Source organism: Salmo trutta, chromosome 14 (assembly GCF_901001165.1).
Source record: "Salmo trutta chromosome 14, fSalTru1.1, whole genome shotgun sequence".
Classification (NCBI taxonomy): Eukaryota; Metazoa; Chordata; class Actinopteri; order Salmoniformes; family Salmonidae; genus Salmo; species Salmo trutta.
The window spans coordinates 61,618,487-61,634,114 of record NC_042970.1 but is presented as its reverse complement, the minus strand read 5'-3'; the positions used below and the strand labels follow the sequence as shown (position 1 = coordinate 61,634,114).

The 15,628-nt window shown below is 43.1% G+C and overlaps 1 protein-coding gene across 2 annotated transcripts in view; it reads left to right on the top strand.

Annotated features, from left to right (window-relative positions):
* Positions 1 to 15,628, top strand: part of LOC115208533 (striatin) — an 87,699-nt gene that overhangs the window by 25,023 nt on the left and 47,048 nt on the right. For both annotated transcript variants that reach the window (XM_029776663.1, XM_029776662.1), the window contains exons 2-3: positions 9,700 to 9,803; positions 15,544 to 15,620. In XM_029776663.1, coding sequence (XP_029632523.1) covers positions 9,700 to 9,803; positions 15,544 to 15,620 — 181 coding nt within the window. The remainder of the gene's footprint in view (positions 1 to 9,699; positions 9,804 to 15,543; positions 15,621 to 15,628) is intronic.

The following is a 15,628-nucleotide window of genomic DNA, read 5'->3' as shown; positions in this document are numbered from 1 at the left end:
GAGAGGCTGAGAGACTGCAAAAGATCAAGAGGGAGAGAGTTGGGGAAAGAGACAGAGAGGGCTGACATGAGATACGCAGAGCTGGGGAGAGCGAGTGAGTGAGCGAGGCGGATAGAGAAAGATAGAAACGGAAAGGCTGAAGAGTGAGACGGAGAGGGAAAGCGAGTGGGAGAGGGCGGGATCCAGAGACACACTGGGAGACCGAGAGAGCTATTGGGAAAGAGTGGTAGAGAGAAAGAGGAAGGCTCAGTCTGGCTTGACACTGACCAGGGCAGACATTTATCACCTAATTAACAAGAGGCTCGTCTGCATTCTCACCACCATGCCAGCAAAGCCAGGGGTATGGGGGGACTCAGCCGCACAGGCTAAATATACACTAGCCTCAGTGCTTTAGAGGCATGACCCTGGCACAAATATAGCCTGGTTCCAAGTTGGCCAGACAGCACAAACAAATATCTGGGATCAGGCTAGTGTGAACAGGGCTCTGCTCAGGGTATGATTCATGGCATGTTGCATCATAACATTGAGTTCAAGGTAAAATCAAGTTAGATTAAATAAAATAGAATTGTATTTGTCACACACGCCAAATACAACAGGTGTAGACCGTAACGTGAAATGCTTACTTACAAGCCCTTAACTCTATTTCTCGAACTGCATTGTTGGTTCTAAGAAAATATTAAAATAAACTAAAGTAAAAAAAGAAATGTATCAAATAAAGTAACACAAGAAAATTACGTAATATCGAGGCTATATACAAGGGGTACCGGTACCGAGTCAATGTGCGGGGGTACAGGTTAGTCGAGGTAATTTGTAGCTGTAGGTAGGGATAAAGTTATTATGGGTAGATTGACACTGCTGCTTCTCACTGTTTGTTAATGTAAATAGTCCGGTTGGCTGTTTTTGATGAATCGTTCAGCTGTCTTATGGCTTGGGGGTAGAAGCTGTGTCGTGGGAATTCTAATCAATAATGAGGAGAGACGATGTCATTCACCAATCAGGATATTACTTTATTCGAAACGTATTAATAACATTGATTAATTATTACAATAATGAAGCTTGTCAACAACCCACCTAGAGGTGATTCGTTGAGAGCACAACGAGCGGATTTGAGCCACAGCATTTTATAGCAATTTACATCCTCCTGAATGTTCATGACAAACGGATGTATGGAATGGGTCACAAGGTTAGGATTTGTATGAAAGATACTAATAATTCACAGCAGACAGTATCTGCTGTGATGACTGTAGAAACCAGGGTCTGGCCCCCCAAAACGAAGTTCCTCTCATAATTATCCATACTGGAGCCATCTCCATCTGGGTACCTCAGTACAGAAACTCATGCTATGGACTGTGGTCTTGTTAGGTTTGTCACCCAAGGCAGTGTAAATCTTCTGTCAGCATTAAGCCCCCGGAGGCCCATTCTCAGTAGAACACACACAGATTAGTGTTCTGAGGACCCCCTATTCTATTGCATAGAACAACCCATTTGATGCAATTACAGTATTATAACAATCTTGCAATTTTGCTCTCACAGCTGTTAAGGAGCGTTTTGGACCTAGACTTGGTGCTCTGGTACCGCTTGCCGTGCGGTAGCAGAAAGAACAGTCTATGACTTGGACGACTGGAGTCTTTGACCATTTTTTGGGCCTTCCTCTGACACCGCCTAGTATATAGGTCCTGGATGGCAGGAAGCTTGGCCCCAGTGATGTACTGGGCTGAATGCACTACCCTCTGTAGTGCCTTACTGAGCAGTTGCCATACCAGGCTTAATGATGGTGTTGGAGTTGTGCTTGGCCACGCTGTCGTGGGTGAACAGGGAGTGGAGGACTAAGCACGCACCCCTGAGGGGCCCCTGTGTTGAGGATCAGCGTGGCAGATGTGTTGTTGCCTACCCTTACCACCTGGGGGTCATCCCGTCACGAAGTCCAGGATCCAGTTGCAGAGGGAGGTTTCAAAGCACTTCATGGCTACAGACGTGAGTGCTACTGGGCGGTAGTCATTTAGGCAGGTTACCTTGGCTTTCTTGGGCTCAGGGACAATGGTGGTCTGCTTGAAACATGTGGGTATTACAGACTCGGTCAGGGAGAGGTTAAAAATGTCAGTGGAGACACTTGCCATTTGGTCCATGCATGCTCTGAGTACGAGTCCTGGTAATCCGCCTGCGGCCTTGTGAATGTTGACCTGTTTAAAGGTCTTGCTCACATTGGCTACGGAGAGCGTGATCACACAGTCGTCCGGAACAGTTGGTGCTCTCATGCATGCTTCAGTGTTACTTGCTTCGAAGCGAGCATAGAAGGCATTTAGCTCGTCTTGTAGGCTAGCGTCACTGGGCAGCTCGCAGCTGGGTTTCCCTTAGTAGTACGTAATAGTTTGCAAGCCCTTCCACATCCGACAAGCATCAGAGCCAGTGTAGTAGGACTCAATCTTAGTCCTCTATTGATGCTTTGCCGGTTTGATGGTTCATCTGTGGGCATAGCGGGATGTCTTATAAACGTCCGGATTAGTGTCCCGCTCCTTGAAAGCGACAGCTCTAGCCTTTAACTTGGTGCAGATGTTGCCTGTAATCCATAGCTTCTGGTTGGGATCTATACGTACGGTCACTGTGGGGACGACGTTGTCGACGCACTTATCGATGAAGCCGTTGACTGAGGTGGTATACACATCAGTGCCATTGGATGAATCCAGGAACATATTCCAGTCTGTGCTAGCAAAATAGTCCTGTAGCGTAGCATCCGTGTCATCTGACCACTTTTGTATTGAGTGAGTCACTGGTATTTAGGTCTTGATTACTTAACATCGGTTTGTTGTGTGCACACCCACACACACGCTATATTTGCCCTGTTAACTGAAGGTGTACCCAGCCACCCGAGCCACGGTTATCTAGAAGGTAGAGGCAGTACTGGTGCATCAAAGCTGGGACCGAGAGACTGAGAAACAGCTTCTATCTCCAGGCCATTAGACTGTTAAACAGTCACCACTAGCCGACCTCCGCCCAGTACTCTGCCCTGAACCTTAGTCATTGTTTCTAGCCGGCTACCGCCCGGTTACTCTACCCTACACCTTAGAGACTGCTTCCCTATGTACATAGTCATTGAAGACTGGTCACTTGCATAATGTTTATGTACTGTTTTACCCACAGTGCATTCGGAAAGTATTCAGACCCCTGGACTTTTTCCACAGCCGTATTCTAAAATGTATTAAAAAAAAATAGATCCTCATCAATCTACACACAATACCCCATAATGACAAATCAAAAATAGGTTTTTAGACATTTTGCTAATTTATTACAAAATAAACATACCTTATTTACATAAGTATTCAGACCCTTTGCTATGAGACGCGAAATTGAGCTCTGGTGCATCCTGTGTCCATTGATCATCCTTGAGATGTTTCTACAACTTCATTGGAGTCCACCTGTGGTAAATTCAATTGATTGGACAGGATTTGGAAAGGCACACACCTGTCTACATAAGGTCCCACAGTTGACGTTGCATGTCAGAGAAAAAAACCAAGCCACGAGGTTGAAGGAATTGTCCGTAGAGGATTCCGATACAGGATTGTGTCGAGGCACAGAGCTGGGGACGGGTACCAAAAATGTCTTCAGCATTGAAGGTTCCCAAGAACACTGTGGCCTCCATCCTTCTTAAATGGGAGAAGTTTGGAACCACCAAGACTTCCTAGAGCTGGCCAAACTGAGAAATCGGGGGAGAAGGGCTTTGGTCAAGGAGGTGACCAATCACCCGATGGTCACTCTGACAAAGCTCCAGAGTTCCTATGTGGAGATGGTTGTCCTTCTGGAAGATTCTCCCATCTCTGCAGCATTCCACCAATCAGGCCTTTATGGTAGAGTCGCCAGACTCTTCAGTAAAATGCACGTGACCGCCTGCTTGGAGTTTGCCAAAAAGCACATAAAGACTCTCAGACCGTGAGAAACAAGATTCTCTGGTCTGATGAAACTGAGATTGAACTCTTTGGCCTGAATTCCAAGCGTCAAGTCTGGAGGAAACCTGGCACCATCCCTACGGTGTAGCATGGGGGTGGCGGCATCATGGTGTGGGGATGTTTTTCAGGGACTGGAAGACTAGTCAGGATCGAGGGAATGCTGAATGAAGCAAAGTGCAGAGATCATTGATGAAAACCTGCAGAGTGCTCAGGACCTCAGACTGGAGCGAAGGTTCACCTTCCAACAGGACAACGACCCTAAGCACACAGCCAAGATAATGCAGGAGTGGCTTTGGGCCAAGTCTCAATGTCCTCGAGTGGCCCAGCCAGAGCCCGGACTTGAACCCGATCAAACATTTCTGGAGAGACCTGAAAATAGCTGTGCAGTGACGCTCCCCATCCAACCTGACAGAACTTGAGATGATCTGCAGAGAAGAATGGGAGAAACTCTCCAAATACAGGTATGCCAAGCTTGTAGCGTCATACCCAAGAAGACTCGAGGCTGTAATCCCTGCCAAAGGTGCTTCAGCAAAGTACTGAGTGAAAGGTCTGAGTACTTATGTAAATGTGATATTTCAGTGTTTTTTTAATTTGTAATAAATTTGCTAACATTTCAAAAAACCTGTTTTTGTTATGTCATTATGGGGTATTGTGTGTAGATTGGTGAAGGGGGGGGAACTATTTAGTCCATTTTAGAATAAGGGTGCAATGTAAAAAACGTAGGAACTTCCCGAATGCACTGTATATACTGTATTCTAGTCATGACTCATCCTGTATAACTGCTGCTGTACACACCTTTTTCTATTCATGTCCTTACACACCATTACATGTAAAGCATATACAGTACCAGTCAAAAATTTGGACACCTAGTCATTCCACGTTTTTTCTTTATTTGTACTATTTTCTACATTGTAACCAAAAAAGTGTTAAACAAATCAAAATACATGTTATATTTGAAATTCTTCAAAGTAGCCACCCTTTGCCTTAATGACAGCTTTGCACACTCTTGGCATTCTCTCTACCACCTTCAGGAGGTACTCACCTGGAATGCATTTAAATTAACAGGTGTTCCTCGTTAAAAGTACTTTTGTGGAATTTGTTTCCTTAATGCATTTGAGCCAATCAGTTGTGTTGTGACAAGGTAGGGGTCGAATACAGAAGATAGTCTTTTACCGAATAGGGCTAAGTCTATGTGATAGCAAGAACAGCTCAAATAAACAGAGAAATGACAGTCCATCATTACTTTAAGACATGAATGTCAGTCAATCCGGAAATATTTCAAGAACTTTGAAAGTTTTTGCGACTGCACTTGAAGAAACTATCTAGCGCTATGATAAAACTGGCTCTCATGAAAACCACCAGAAGACCCAGAGTTACCTCGGCTGCAGAGGATAAGTTCATCAGAGTTACCAGAAATTGCAGCCCAAATAAGTTCTTCAGAGTTCAAGTGACAGACACATCTCAACATCAACTGTTCAGAGGAGACTACGTGATTTTTTTCAAATTAATTTTATTTCACCTTTATTTAACCAGGTAGGCAAGTTTAGAACAAGTTCTCATTTACAATTGCGACCTGGCCAAGATAAAGCAAAGCAGTTCGACACATACAACAACACAGAGTTACACATGGAGTAAAACAAACATACAGTCAATACAGTAGAAAAATAAGTATATATACAATGTGAGCAAATGAGGTGAGATAAGGGAGGTAAAGGCAAAAAAGGCCATGGTGGCAAAGTAAATACAATATAGCAAGTAAAACACTGGAATGGTAGATTTGTAGTGGAAGAAAGTGCAAAGTAGAAATAATTGGGTGCAAAGGAGCTAAATAAATAAATACAGTAGGGGAAGAGGTAGTTGTTTGAATCAGGCCTTCATGGTCGAATTGCTGCAAAGAAACCACTACTAAAGGACGCCAATATGAAGAAGATACTTGCATGGGCCAAGAAACACGAGCAATGGACATTAGACCGGTCTGTTGAGTCCAAATTTTAGATTTTTTTTGGTTCCAACCACCGTGTCTTTGAAACGCAGAGGTGGTGAACGGATGATCTCCGCATGTGTGGTTCCCACCATGAGGTATGGAGGAGGTGTGATGGTGTGCTTTGCTGGTGACACTCAGTGATTTTATTTGGAATTCAAGGCACACCTAACTAGCATGGCTACCACAGCATTCTGCAGAGATACGCCATCCCATCTGGGTTGTGCTTAGTTGGACTATGATTTATTTTTCAGCTGGACAATGATCCAACACACCTCCAGGCTGTGTAAGGGCTATTTGACCAAGAAGGAGAGTGATGGAATGTTGCATCAGATGACCTGGCCTCCACAATCAGCTGACCTCAACCCAATTGGGATGAGTTGCACTGCAGAGTGAAACATCCAACAAGTGCTCAGCATATGTGGGAACTCCTTCAAGACTGTTGGAAAAGCATTCCAGGTGAAGCTGGTTGAGAGAATGCCAAGAGTGTGCAAAGCTGTCATCAAAGCAAAGGGTGGCTACTTTGAAAAATCTCATTTTTATTTGTTTAACACTTTTTTGGGGGGTTTCTCCATGATTCTATGTGTCATTTTATAGTTTTGATGTCTTCACTATTATTCTACAGTGTAGAAAATCGTAAAAATAAAGAAAAACCTTTGAATGAGTAGCTGTTCTAAAACTTTTGACCGGTAGTATATGTTTTAGGTTAAAGTTATGTATAGTAACCCTAGGTAGTAAAATAGTAAAAAATGGCTACTTCTCAGAAAGTGTTAAACTGTCACTAGGAGTAAAACAAGTGTCCAAACTTTTGACTGGTACTGTACATAACATAAAAAAAAAAATATGACAATACCCAATCCCTAAAAGTAAAGAAATTAAGAAATATCAGAACAAGCAATGTCAGACGGGAATATAAACAAACATCTGCAAATCTGTGTTTTCGACCAATTAACGTCTGATTTGAATGTACAGCGTAACATATTTGAGTTAGGCTAACTCATATTAGTTTAGCTAAAATCAGGTTAGTTCATTGATCTGAGCATACGTTTTAGTACACAAGTTCGCTAAATTTGTTCTATTAGCTGAATGTGATTCTTGGTACTGATTTGTAGCATGTTAACTCATGTTGAGTAAGTTTTAAATCAAATCAGGCCATTGATGACACGGAGTGTCTTTTTTACTGGGTACACAAGCTAGGTAGGCTTATATTTAGACTTCGCTAGTTAACGTTTGTAGCTAGTGTTCAGAGAATTTACTCTAGTAGTCCAGCCTGAGAACAAAGTTGCAAAACTCAAGACCATTCATCCCCACAAAGGCCGAATTTAAAGTTTAGTTTAAATGTTTTTGCTGTTACTCAAAATACATAAATTATGAGCTATACAAAGTCTAAATGGCTTAGAAGGACGCATAGTCTTGACCTGGTTTGAGTTTTTGGACCAAAGGCGGCTTGTTTTGGCCGAAGTGCTTGGTATGTCAGTGCATTCCGGTGTTCATGGGTTACGTGGGGGTTGAAAGCCCTGCGGTTCTCTACAAACCAACAGGAATGTGTGGAGAGTAGATGGCCATTTTGGAGATGAATAGCACAGATACCATGGTCAACCCTTACCATCAGCAACTGGGTAACTGGAATTCACTGGAGATGTTGGAGTGGAAAGGTCATTCTGATTTTGGTTTGGAGTGAGGGTTTTACGAGTGCGTTTTACGATCTGTGTGCGTGCGTGTAGTATACTGTGTGCGTGTGTGTAGTATACTGTGTGCGTGTAGTATACTGTGTGCGTGCGTGTAGTATACTGTGTGCGTGCGTGTAGTATACTGTGTGCGTGCGTGTAGTATACTGTGTGCGCGTAGTATACTGTGTGCGTGTAGTATACTGTGTGCGTGTAGTATACTGTGTGCGCGTAGTATACTGTGTGTGTGCGTGTAATATACTGTGCGCGTGTAGTATACTGTGCGCGTGTGGTATACTGTGTGTGTGTGCGTGTAGTATACTGTGTGTTTTGTAGCCTATTATATTGTCAAAGGAATTATTCTATCCCAATGATGATAATTAACAATTAATAAGCCTTGACTAATTCCCAAGGTTTGTAAGACAATGGGTTAATAATTAGGCAAGGACTCAGCTTTTTGCAAAAGGTCTGTACAGTTTATTCAGAGAACGTTCTGCAGTCCATTTTACAGAACATCATTATATACCAGGCTCCTCATTTACGCACACTCCTCCACACAAACAGTAGATAACCTACACACATACATACACACAAACAGTAGATGTTATGAATCCCTCCCCGGATTTCTCACAACCGTTAATCACTATCCAGCGCTGCCCGTTCCTTTCCCCCGAGATTAGAGGAACCTTGAGGGTCACTCCCTTTATCCTCTAAGTTACTCCAAGTTCCTCCGCTGCCGGGTCCAGCACAGTCTACTTGTTGTTATCTTAGGCCCACTAAAACACACACACACACACCTTTTTGTCCCGGGCCTCTACTAGACCTTATGGGCCTGTCAATTAGTACTTTAATTATTCATTATACATGCTACATTAACTACTAATTAATAATGGATTATTGATTCATTTACCTTTATTAGATAATTCTCTTATCATATATACAGTCTCACTTCAACTGAAGTGTTAAATAGGCCTATTATTCTAATTAGCCTAATTTTCTACTAATGAAAAGTTATTACTAATTAATAACATTAAGTATTTAAAGCAATATTCATTTTGTAGCACGGTTGTACAATATACAGAGAAGAAAATAGGCTGTTTTGGTGGGGGGGGGGGTGCGAGCGTGGGTGGAGGTATGTTATTTTGCTGGTTTAGCATAATGGCTCAGTATCGCAATACGGCCTGATGATAGTCCTAGAAAACTGTGTGTGTGTTATTGGGGAGGAAACGATTCCTTTTTGTGTTTATCCTTAATCGGATTAGTTGCGATTTAGAGTGCTGTCCCTGTGTGGCCTGGCACAATTAGCCCATTCACACCAGTGACAGATCCGGGATCAGTTCTGCCTATCCCTATCCTAACCTTAACTATTACGAGGTGATAAACAAGACTGGTCCGGATCTGTCCTTTTTAAATGCAACTTTCACAAACACCCACTCAGGGAGTCCATCAGTCAACCATAGCATTATGTCACGAATCAGCTGACCAGCTACGATGCCTGGAAGCAGTTAAAATAATCCAGATCAAAACAAACAGGAAATATATCGCAGTTGAGTAGCCTAAGACTTGAGTTCGTCCCAAATGGCACCCTATTCCGTATATAGTGCACTTAAGCCCTATGGCCCTTGGTCAAAAGCAGTACACTATAAGGAATAGGGTGCCATTTGTGTCAGACTGTTGAGATTGTGCACATTGTCAGCTTTAAAGCCACAATCAGCAGAACTAAATGAGCACCTAGCTAAATAATGTGCAGGTATTTCTCTCCTTTTGCTGGCCTTTGTTTCACCCTGCTCCTGTGGACGTTTGTTAGATGTGTGTCCACTTTATTTGTACCGATGGCTAACATACCTTTTTTCTTTTGTCTCTCCTGGTCAAATGTTCACCTTGAGTTAAACACCTACAGTCACTGCTACTACTGCTACTACTGCTACTACTACTACTACTACTACTACTACTACTACTACTACTACTACTACTGCTCTACTACTACTGTACTACTAACATTGCCATTGCGATCACTACTACTTACACTGCCATAAAAAGATAGCTCAGCTGAAGCAAACACACACATTTTTCTTCAGGAAATGGACCTTTTCGCTCTTCTCTCCTCCAGGCCCAGATAGCCTTCCTGCAGGGCGAGAGGAAGGGTCAGGAGAACCTGAAGAAGGACCTGGTCAGGAGGATCAAGATGCTGGAGTACGCCCTCAAACAAGAGAGGTGAGGACCACATTACACTAAACTACACCACACCTTCAGTCTTTACGCTGGGGGGGGGGGGGCGCTTTGGTTCTAGGCGGGCTGGGGGGCTGAGAGTGTCTGCTGGTTGATTTTTGTCTTTTGCCCACACTTGTACCCTTTTCACACTAACATACCGAACCATACTATGCTGGCTTGAGTATTTCCCTTACACATTGTACTGTTCCAGAACTGCGGTGGATGCGTAACCAGGCCAGCGCAGTGCAGGTCAACTTGGCTCAATTCAGCTCAGTAGTGTGAAGGGAGTGCCAGTTTCCCAGGTCTAAATCAGATGAAAACCAGCAGACACTCAGAAGGCCTCCAGAACCTGAGTCACCCATCCCTGCTACATGCTGTCCCGAATATGTCAACATAGCTGTATGTCACAAACTGCATGCCAAACAAAACTGTTGGTGTGTTGTAATTTTCTAAGCATGTAGCTAGCTATGATCCAATACATTTTTATAGACCTAAAAGCGCAAGGGGGTCTCATCTCTCACTCAATATTTTTCTTCACAACAACAGGCTGCTATACTGTAAATTGATGTCTTACTGGAGGGAAATCCAACACGGTGGTTTCCCAGGACCAGAATAGAGAGACACTGCCCCAGTAACGCACGTGCTCGCACACACACACACACACACACACACACACACACACACACACACACACACACACACACACACACACACACACACACACACACACACACACACACACACACTGTGGAAATATTAGCATTGGGAAATTACTATTTTATCCCATCACATACCGTGCCTTCAGAAAGTATTCAAACCCCTTGACTTTTTCAACATGTTGCTGTGTTAAAATGTGATTAAATTGAGACTGGGAACAATGAATGGAGCCAAATACAGGGAAACCATTGAAAACCTGCTTCAGAGTGCAAATGACCTTAGACTGGGATGAAGATTTACTTTACAACCTGACAATGACCCCAAAAAAGCAATGCTGGAATGGCTTCAGAACCAAGAAAGTGAAAGTCCTTGAAGATTGCTATTCACCACTGCACCCCATCTAATCTAACAGATCTTGACAAAATCTGCAAGGAAGAATGGGAGAAAATCCCCAAATCAAGATCAGCTTTGCACATACAGACTCAAGACGACTCAAAGTTGCTGCCAAAGGTGTTTCTACAAAGTATTGACTCGGGTGTGTGTGTCATTTAAATGAGAGATTTCTATATTTTATTTTCAGTACATTTCTAAAAACATGTTTTCATTTGTCATTTTGTGTTGTAGATGGGTGAGAAATTGTATTTAATCCATTTTGAATTCGGGCTGCAACTAACGCAACAAAATATGGAATAAGTCAAGGGGTATGAATACTTTATGAAGGCACTGTACCATACAAACAGGATAACCTGCTGCTCATGCACATGTACACACACACACACACACTTAAACACACACTCACGCCCTGTGGTGCCATATCGTAATCTCTTGTCCCCTACACAGGATTATGTCCCATGTTAAAGACGCACACATACTTTGTGGGAAAGCACAGCACCGAGGCGGCGCCGTGTCCCCTATAACAACATTCCCACTGTCATGTGCTGCTCACACCTTAACATGGGTAATGCAGCATGGTGTCACACCCCTATTCCACCATATAATTGCATGTAGGACATCTAGAATAATTTATTAGGATCTTTCTCTGCTACACACTACTAGGCGACCTTCGGATTAGACTAGAATGACTACATGGGAGACTCTGACTGGTCATGTGGTTTGGATGGCTAAAACCTAGCCTGGAATCCAAACTCTCGTATGCTCTGTTTCATTTTGAATTCCAGGCTAGGAAGGAATCACTGGTGAAACGGAGTATGCCAGTTTGGAGTCCAGTCTTTACAATGTGAAACGGAGCATACAAGTTTGGATTCCAAGCTTTAGCCATCCCAACCATACGTCCAGTCTCCTATTATCAGTTTGGATTCCAGGCTAGCTAGAGCCTCACTCTGAGTCTTAAACCTACGGAGTCTGGTAGGGTGGATGAAGAAATGAAGCGAACCTGAATGACATGGTCTTTCTGAGAACCTCTGCCACTCGCTGCCATGTGATTATAGCCTCAGAACAAAATGTTCCCGGCAACTCCACGTCACTCATCCACCCTTTTCTTGCTCACATTCACGGTCTTATTCTCTCTTGCACTCTTATTCTCTCTTGGTCTCCTTTGCCCTCCTGTTCGCATTCTGTTTCTCTTTCTGTCGTCAGTCTTTCTGTCCTTATCGCACTCTCTCTCTTCTTGTCCGTTCTTTCTCCTCTCTGACCCTGCCTGTCTCCCATCTCTGTTTTCACTTTCTCTGCCCTCTTTTCCTCGCCTTTCTGTTCTCCATCTCTTCCCTTTTCCACACTTTCCTTTTCTCTCCCTCGCTCCCACTCTCTCTCTCTCTCTCTCTCTCTCCCTCACTCCCACTCTCTCTCCCTCTTTTTCTCTCGCTCGCTCCCATTCAATTGAGCATGAGTCATTCTGCATCGTTCTGGTATTATCTGTTTCTGTTTTTGTCTTTCCATGTAGGAGAAACCTTGAGCATCCAACCTACAGTTTATTTCAAATCAAACGGTCTGTCCGTTGATATTGGAATGCTAACATTTCATTGTGCGTCTGTATCAGTTTGCACCTACTGTGCGTAGGAAAGCTAACATTGCTTTGTGTATCTTTATCAGTTTGCACCTACTGTGCGTAGTGTTGGCATTTATTGATTTATGCCGAAGTACTTCTTCAGTTATGTGTTATTTCCTTCATCTGCATTCTACACTAAAATGAAAATACTAGAGTTAAAAAATTGACTAGTTTGAGAGAAGCATCCACGATATTACGTTCATCAGTGCAGATGAAGGAGAGGAGATGAGTCGAGGAAACTACATTAGACTACTAAGATCCACCCCTGTAGCCTGGTCCAAGATCTGTTTGTGCTGTGTTGCCAACTCCTATGGTCACTGTCATGTCAAATCATGGGAGTTGGCAAGACGGCACAAACCGATCTGGGACCGGGCTATAACTCCTGGATTGTGGCAAAGTCAAGGACTGCGTCCCAAATGGCACCCTGTCTACATTGTGCATTACCTTTGACCAGAATCATAAGGGCCCTGGTCAAAAGTAGTACACTAGGGATTAGGGGGCCATTTGGGATGCAGACAAGGTCACCCTCATGGTTAGCAAGAAGGGTTTATTTTTAGTTGTCCCCCACAATGAAATCGGGGAGGGGACTGTGGATGTGTGTCCATCCGTTAGTCACATGCAATATCTCAGACAGCACTAACCCGATTTTGACGAAACGGGTAATGATCCATCTTGCCATATAGAGCCATCTTTTACAAAATTACACTGATTGGCCAGATGGTGGCGCTATAACAGGAGATTGAAAATGGCAATTTTGAAAGGTCACGCCCCTCACCCCATTTGACCTAAAGTCGTGCAATTCAGTACATTGGTCCCTCCTCACAAGGAACACATTTGCCTCAGGGACCCATAAGGTCCGCCATGACAGATGTTCCGCCATTTTGAATTTTGTGAAAAACACTTAATGCTACTGTTCTGGCACCGAATGACTGATCTGTAGGAAACTTAATATGTGGCATCTATGAACAAAGGCTTCTCAATGCATAGAATATATCTTTTGTACAGCTTAGGTTGTTATGACTGTACTAATAAGTAGACAACTGTGAGGAAAAAAAACCTGATCCGAGTTGTGCCTGTTGTTCACACGCGTATCTGCCCTGTCATTGGCTAGAATGGTCCCACCTGATCTTGCCCCTTCCTGACTGCCTTCCAGATTGAGTACGTCTCTTTAGCTAACATTCCACTTCATGCCACTCCTTGTCATTGCCAAAGAGACCTCCCTTTCGGCGATCTCTATGTTCAATATGCGCTGGATTTACGGCGGAGTTGCTCATTGGTTGTTGTTCACTCCACATGTTTCCATGACAACATGTGGAGCCTCAAATAGTCAAAAACAAACATTTAGCTGTTAGCCGGGCAAGTTGTTGTATAAGACGTTTTGTGGTTGGAATTGCAGTCTTTGGCACATGACATGGAGTACAGGGAGAGGATTAGCTAAAGAGACCGGTACACCGGCTAACTGCCTTCCATTTTTTTTTTTTTTTAAAGACATTTATTTTCATTGTTAGAGTGGCCACTTAAGTATCTGGTCAATATAATGGATAATCTGTGGTCACACACGATAACTGGGAAAAAAAACAGAGGCAACATCGCGAGACCTCCGGGAAGGCTTGCGAAGCAGACTAGGTAGACCAGGTCGGGGTTTGGGAAGTCAATGAGAAAGTCAAAAATTATTATATATTTTTTTTTTAAATCTAAAGGCACAACCTAGATTTGAGCCAATGTCTTAACTATTTGAACATGTTATTATATTAACTTCGTGAAAGTGACAAACTGACAAGTTTTTATTTTTGTCAAAAACGACTATATGGAAGGAGTGCGTTTGATTTGACGGCCTGCACATGCGCAGTTCGGCGCGAGATGACCGTTAGACCCGATGACGTGTTTCTGCGGCTGAGCTTAGCTAGCCAACGTCGCCATGACATCGTCTGCAAGTGTGATCGGGGATTTCTATACTGTATTTGACTACTTTTTGGGGGAGTGCTCTTGTTTTGGATGACCTCTGGTGCTCTCCGGGGTGAAGTTTGTCCTAGGTAAAGATCTAGGCTAATCTTCCCCTCCCCAATCCTTACCTTAACCATTAGTGGGGGAAGTGCAAATGTGACCCAAGATCAGCATCTTGTTTTGAATGACCTCTCCTGGTAATACTGTTACTGACAAACAGAGACCTTTAGTTTTTGGGGCTGACAATTAGTGATGATGATATTGATGATGGTAATGAGGATAATGATAAGAATGACTGGAAATGAGCATAAGCTCACTTGACTGTTTTACATTCAATGTTTTAATTTATAAATCGCTATGTAAACGATTTCAAAAACAAGGAGTTAAATTACGATGATGATGATATTGATGAGGATAATGATGGTGTTGAAGTGATCCATCATCCCCTCAGTGTCTTATCCTCATTACAAGCACTCCACTCACCTAATCCTCTCTCCTCATGGCCTTTGTTTGTAGTGATTTAGATGTTTGAGTGACGTCAAGTCGCAGTCTTAGCTAAGCAAGTTTAAGTTTACATTTAAGCGCATCTACCTTCACAAGAGGGCACCCATCCAGGGCCTGAATTCATGAAGCCTATCATAGTAGGATCAGTTTTGTGTTTTATATTATAAGGAATGGACAGGGCGTGGACCTGATCCTAGATCAGCACTCGTACTCAGACACTTTATGAGTAAAGACCAAGATATCGCACACTTCTCTGGCCGACCTATAACGTATGTAGTATATAATTTGTGTGCTATTTGGGTTGTGGAAGCAATCTTGTGCAAAAAACCCTCAAATGGCTTAATATCCACCATTAAGTTTAGATTAATATCAACCCAGTGAATTAACAAATTCATTCCTTACCCCAGCCCTTGCGTAGCATCCCTCCCACCTGTTCTTAATATAATATATGCCATTTACAAGATACTTATTCAAATGTATGTGTGAAGCCAGATAATTTACAGATACAGTGAGATGGTTATCTTCTGTTACATCATTAATGAGCTGTTAAATCACTGTGGCTGCCTTATCATTAAAGCTTTTTATTTATCTCTTTCTCCTCTCCCTCTCTTTCTCTTTTCCTTTCACCCTCAGGTCAAAATACCACAAGCTCAAATATGGAACAGAGTTGAACCAAGGAGACATGAAACCTCCCAGCTACGATGATTCTGGTAAATCT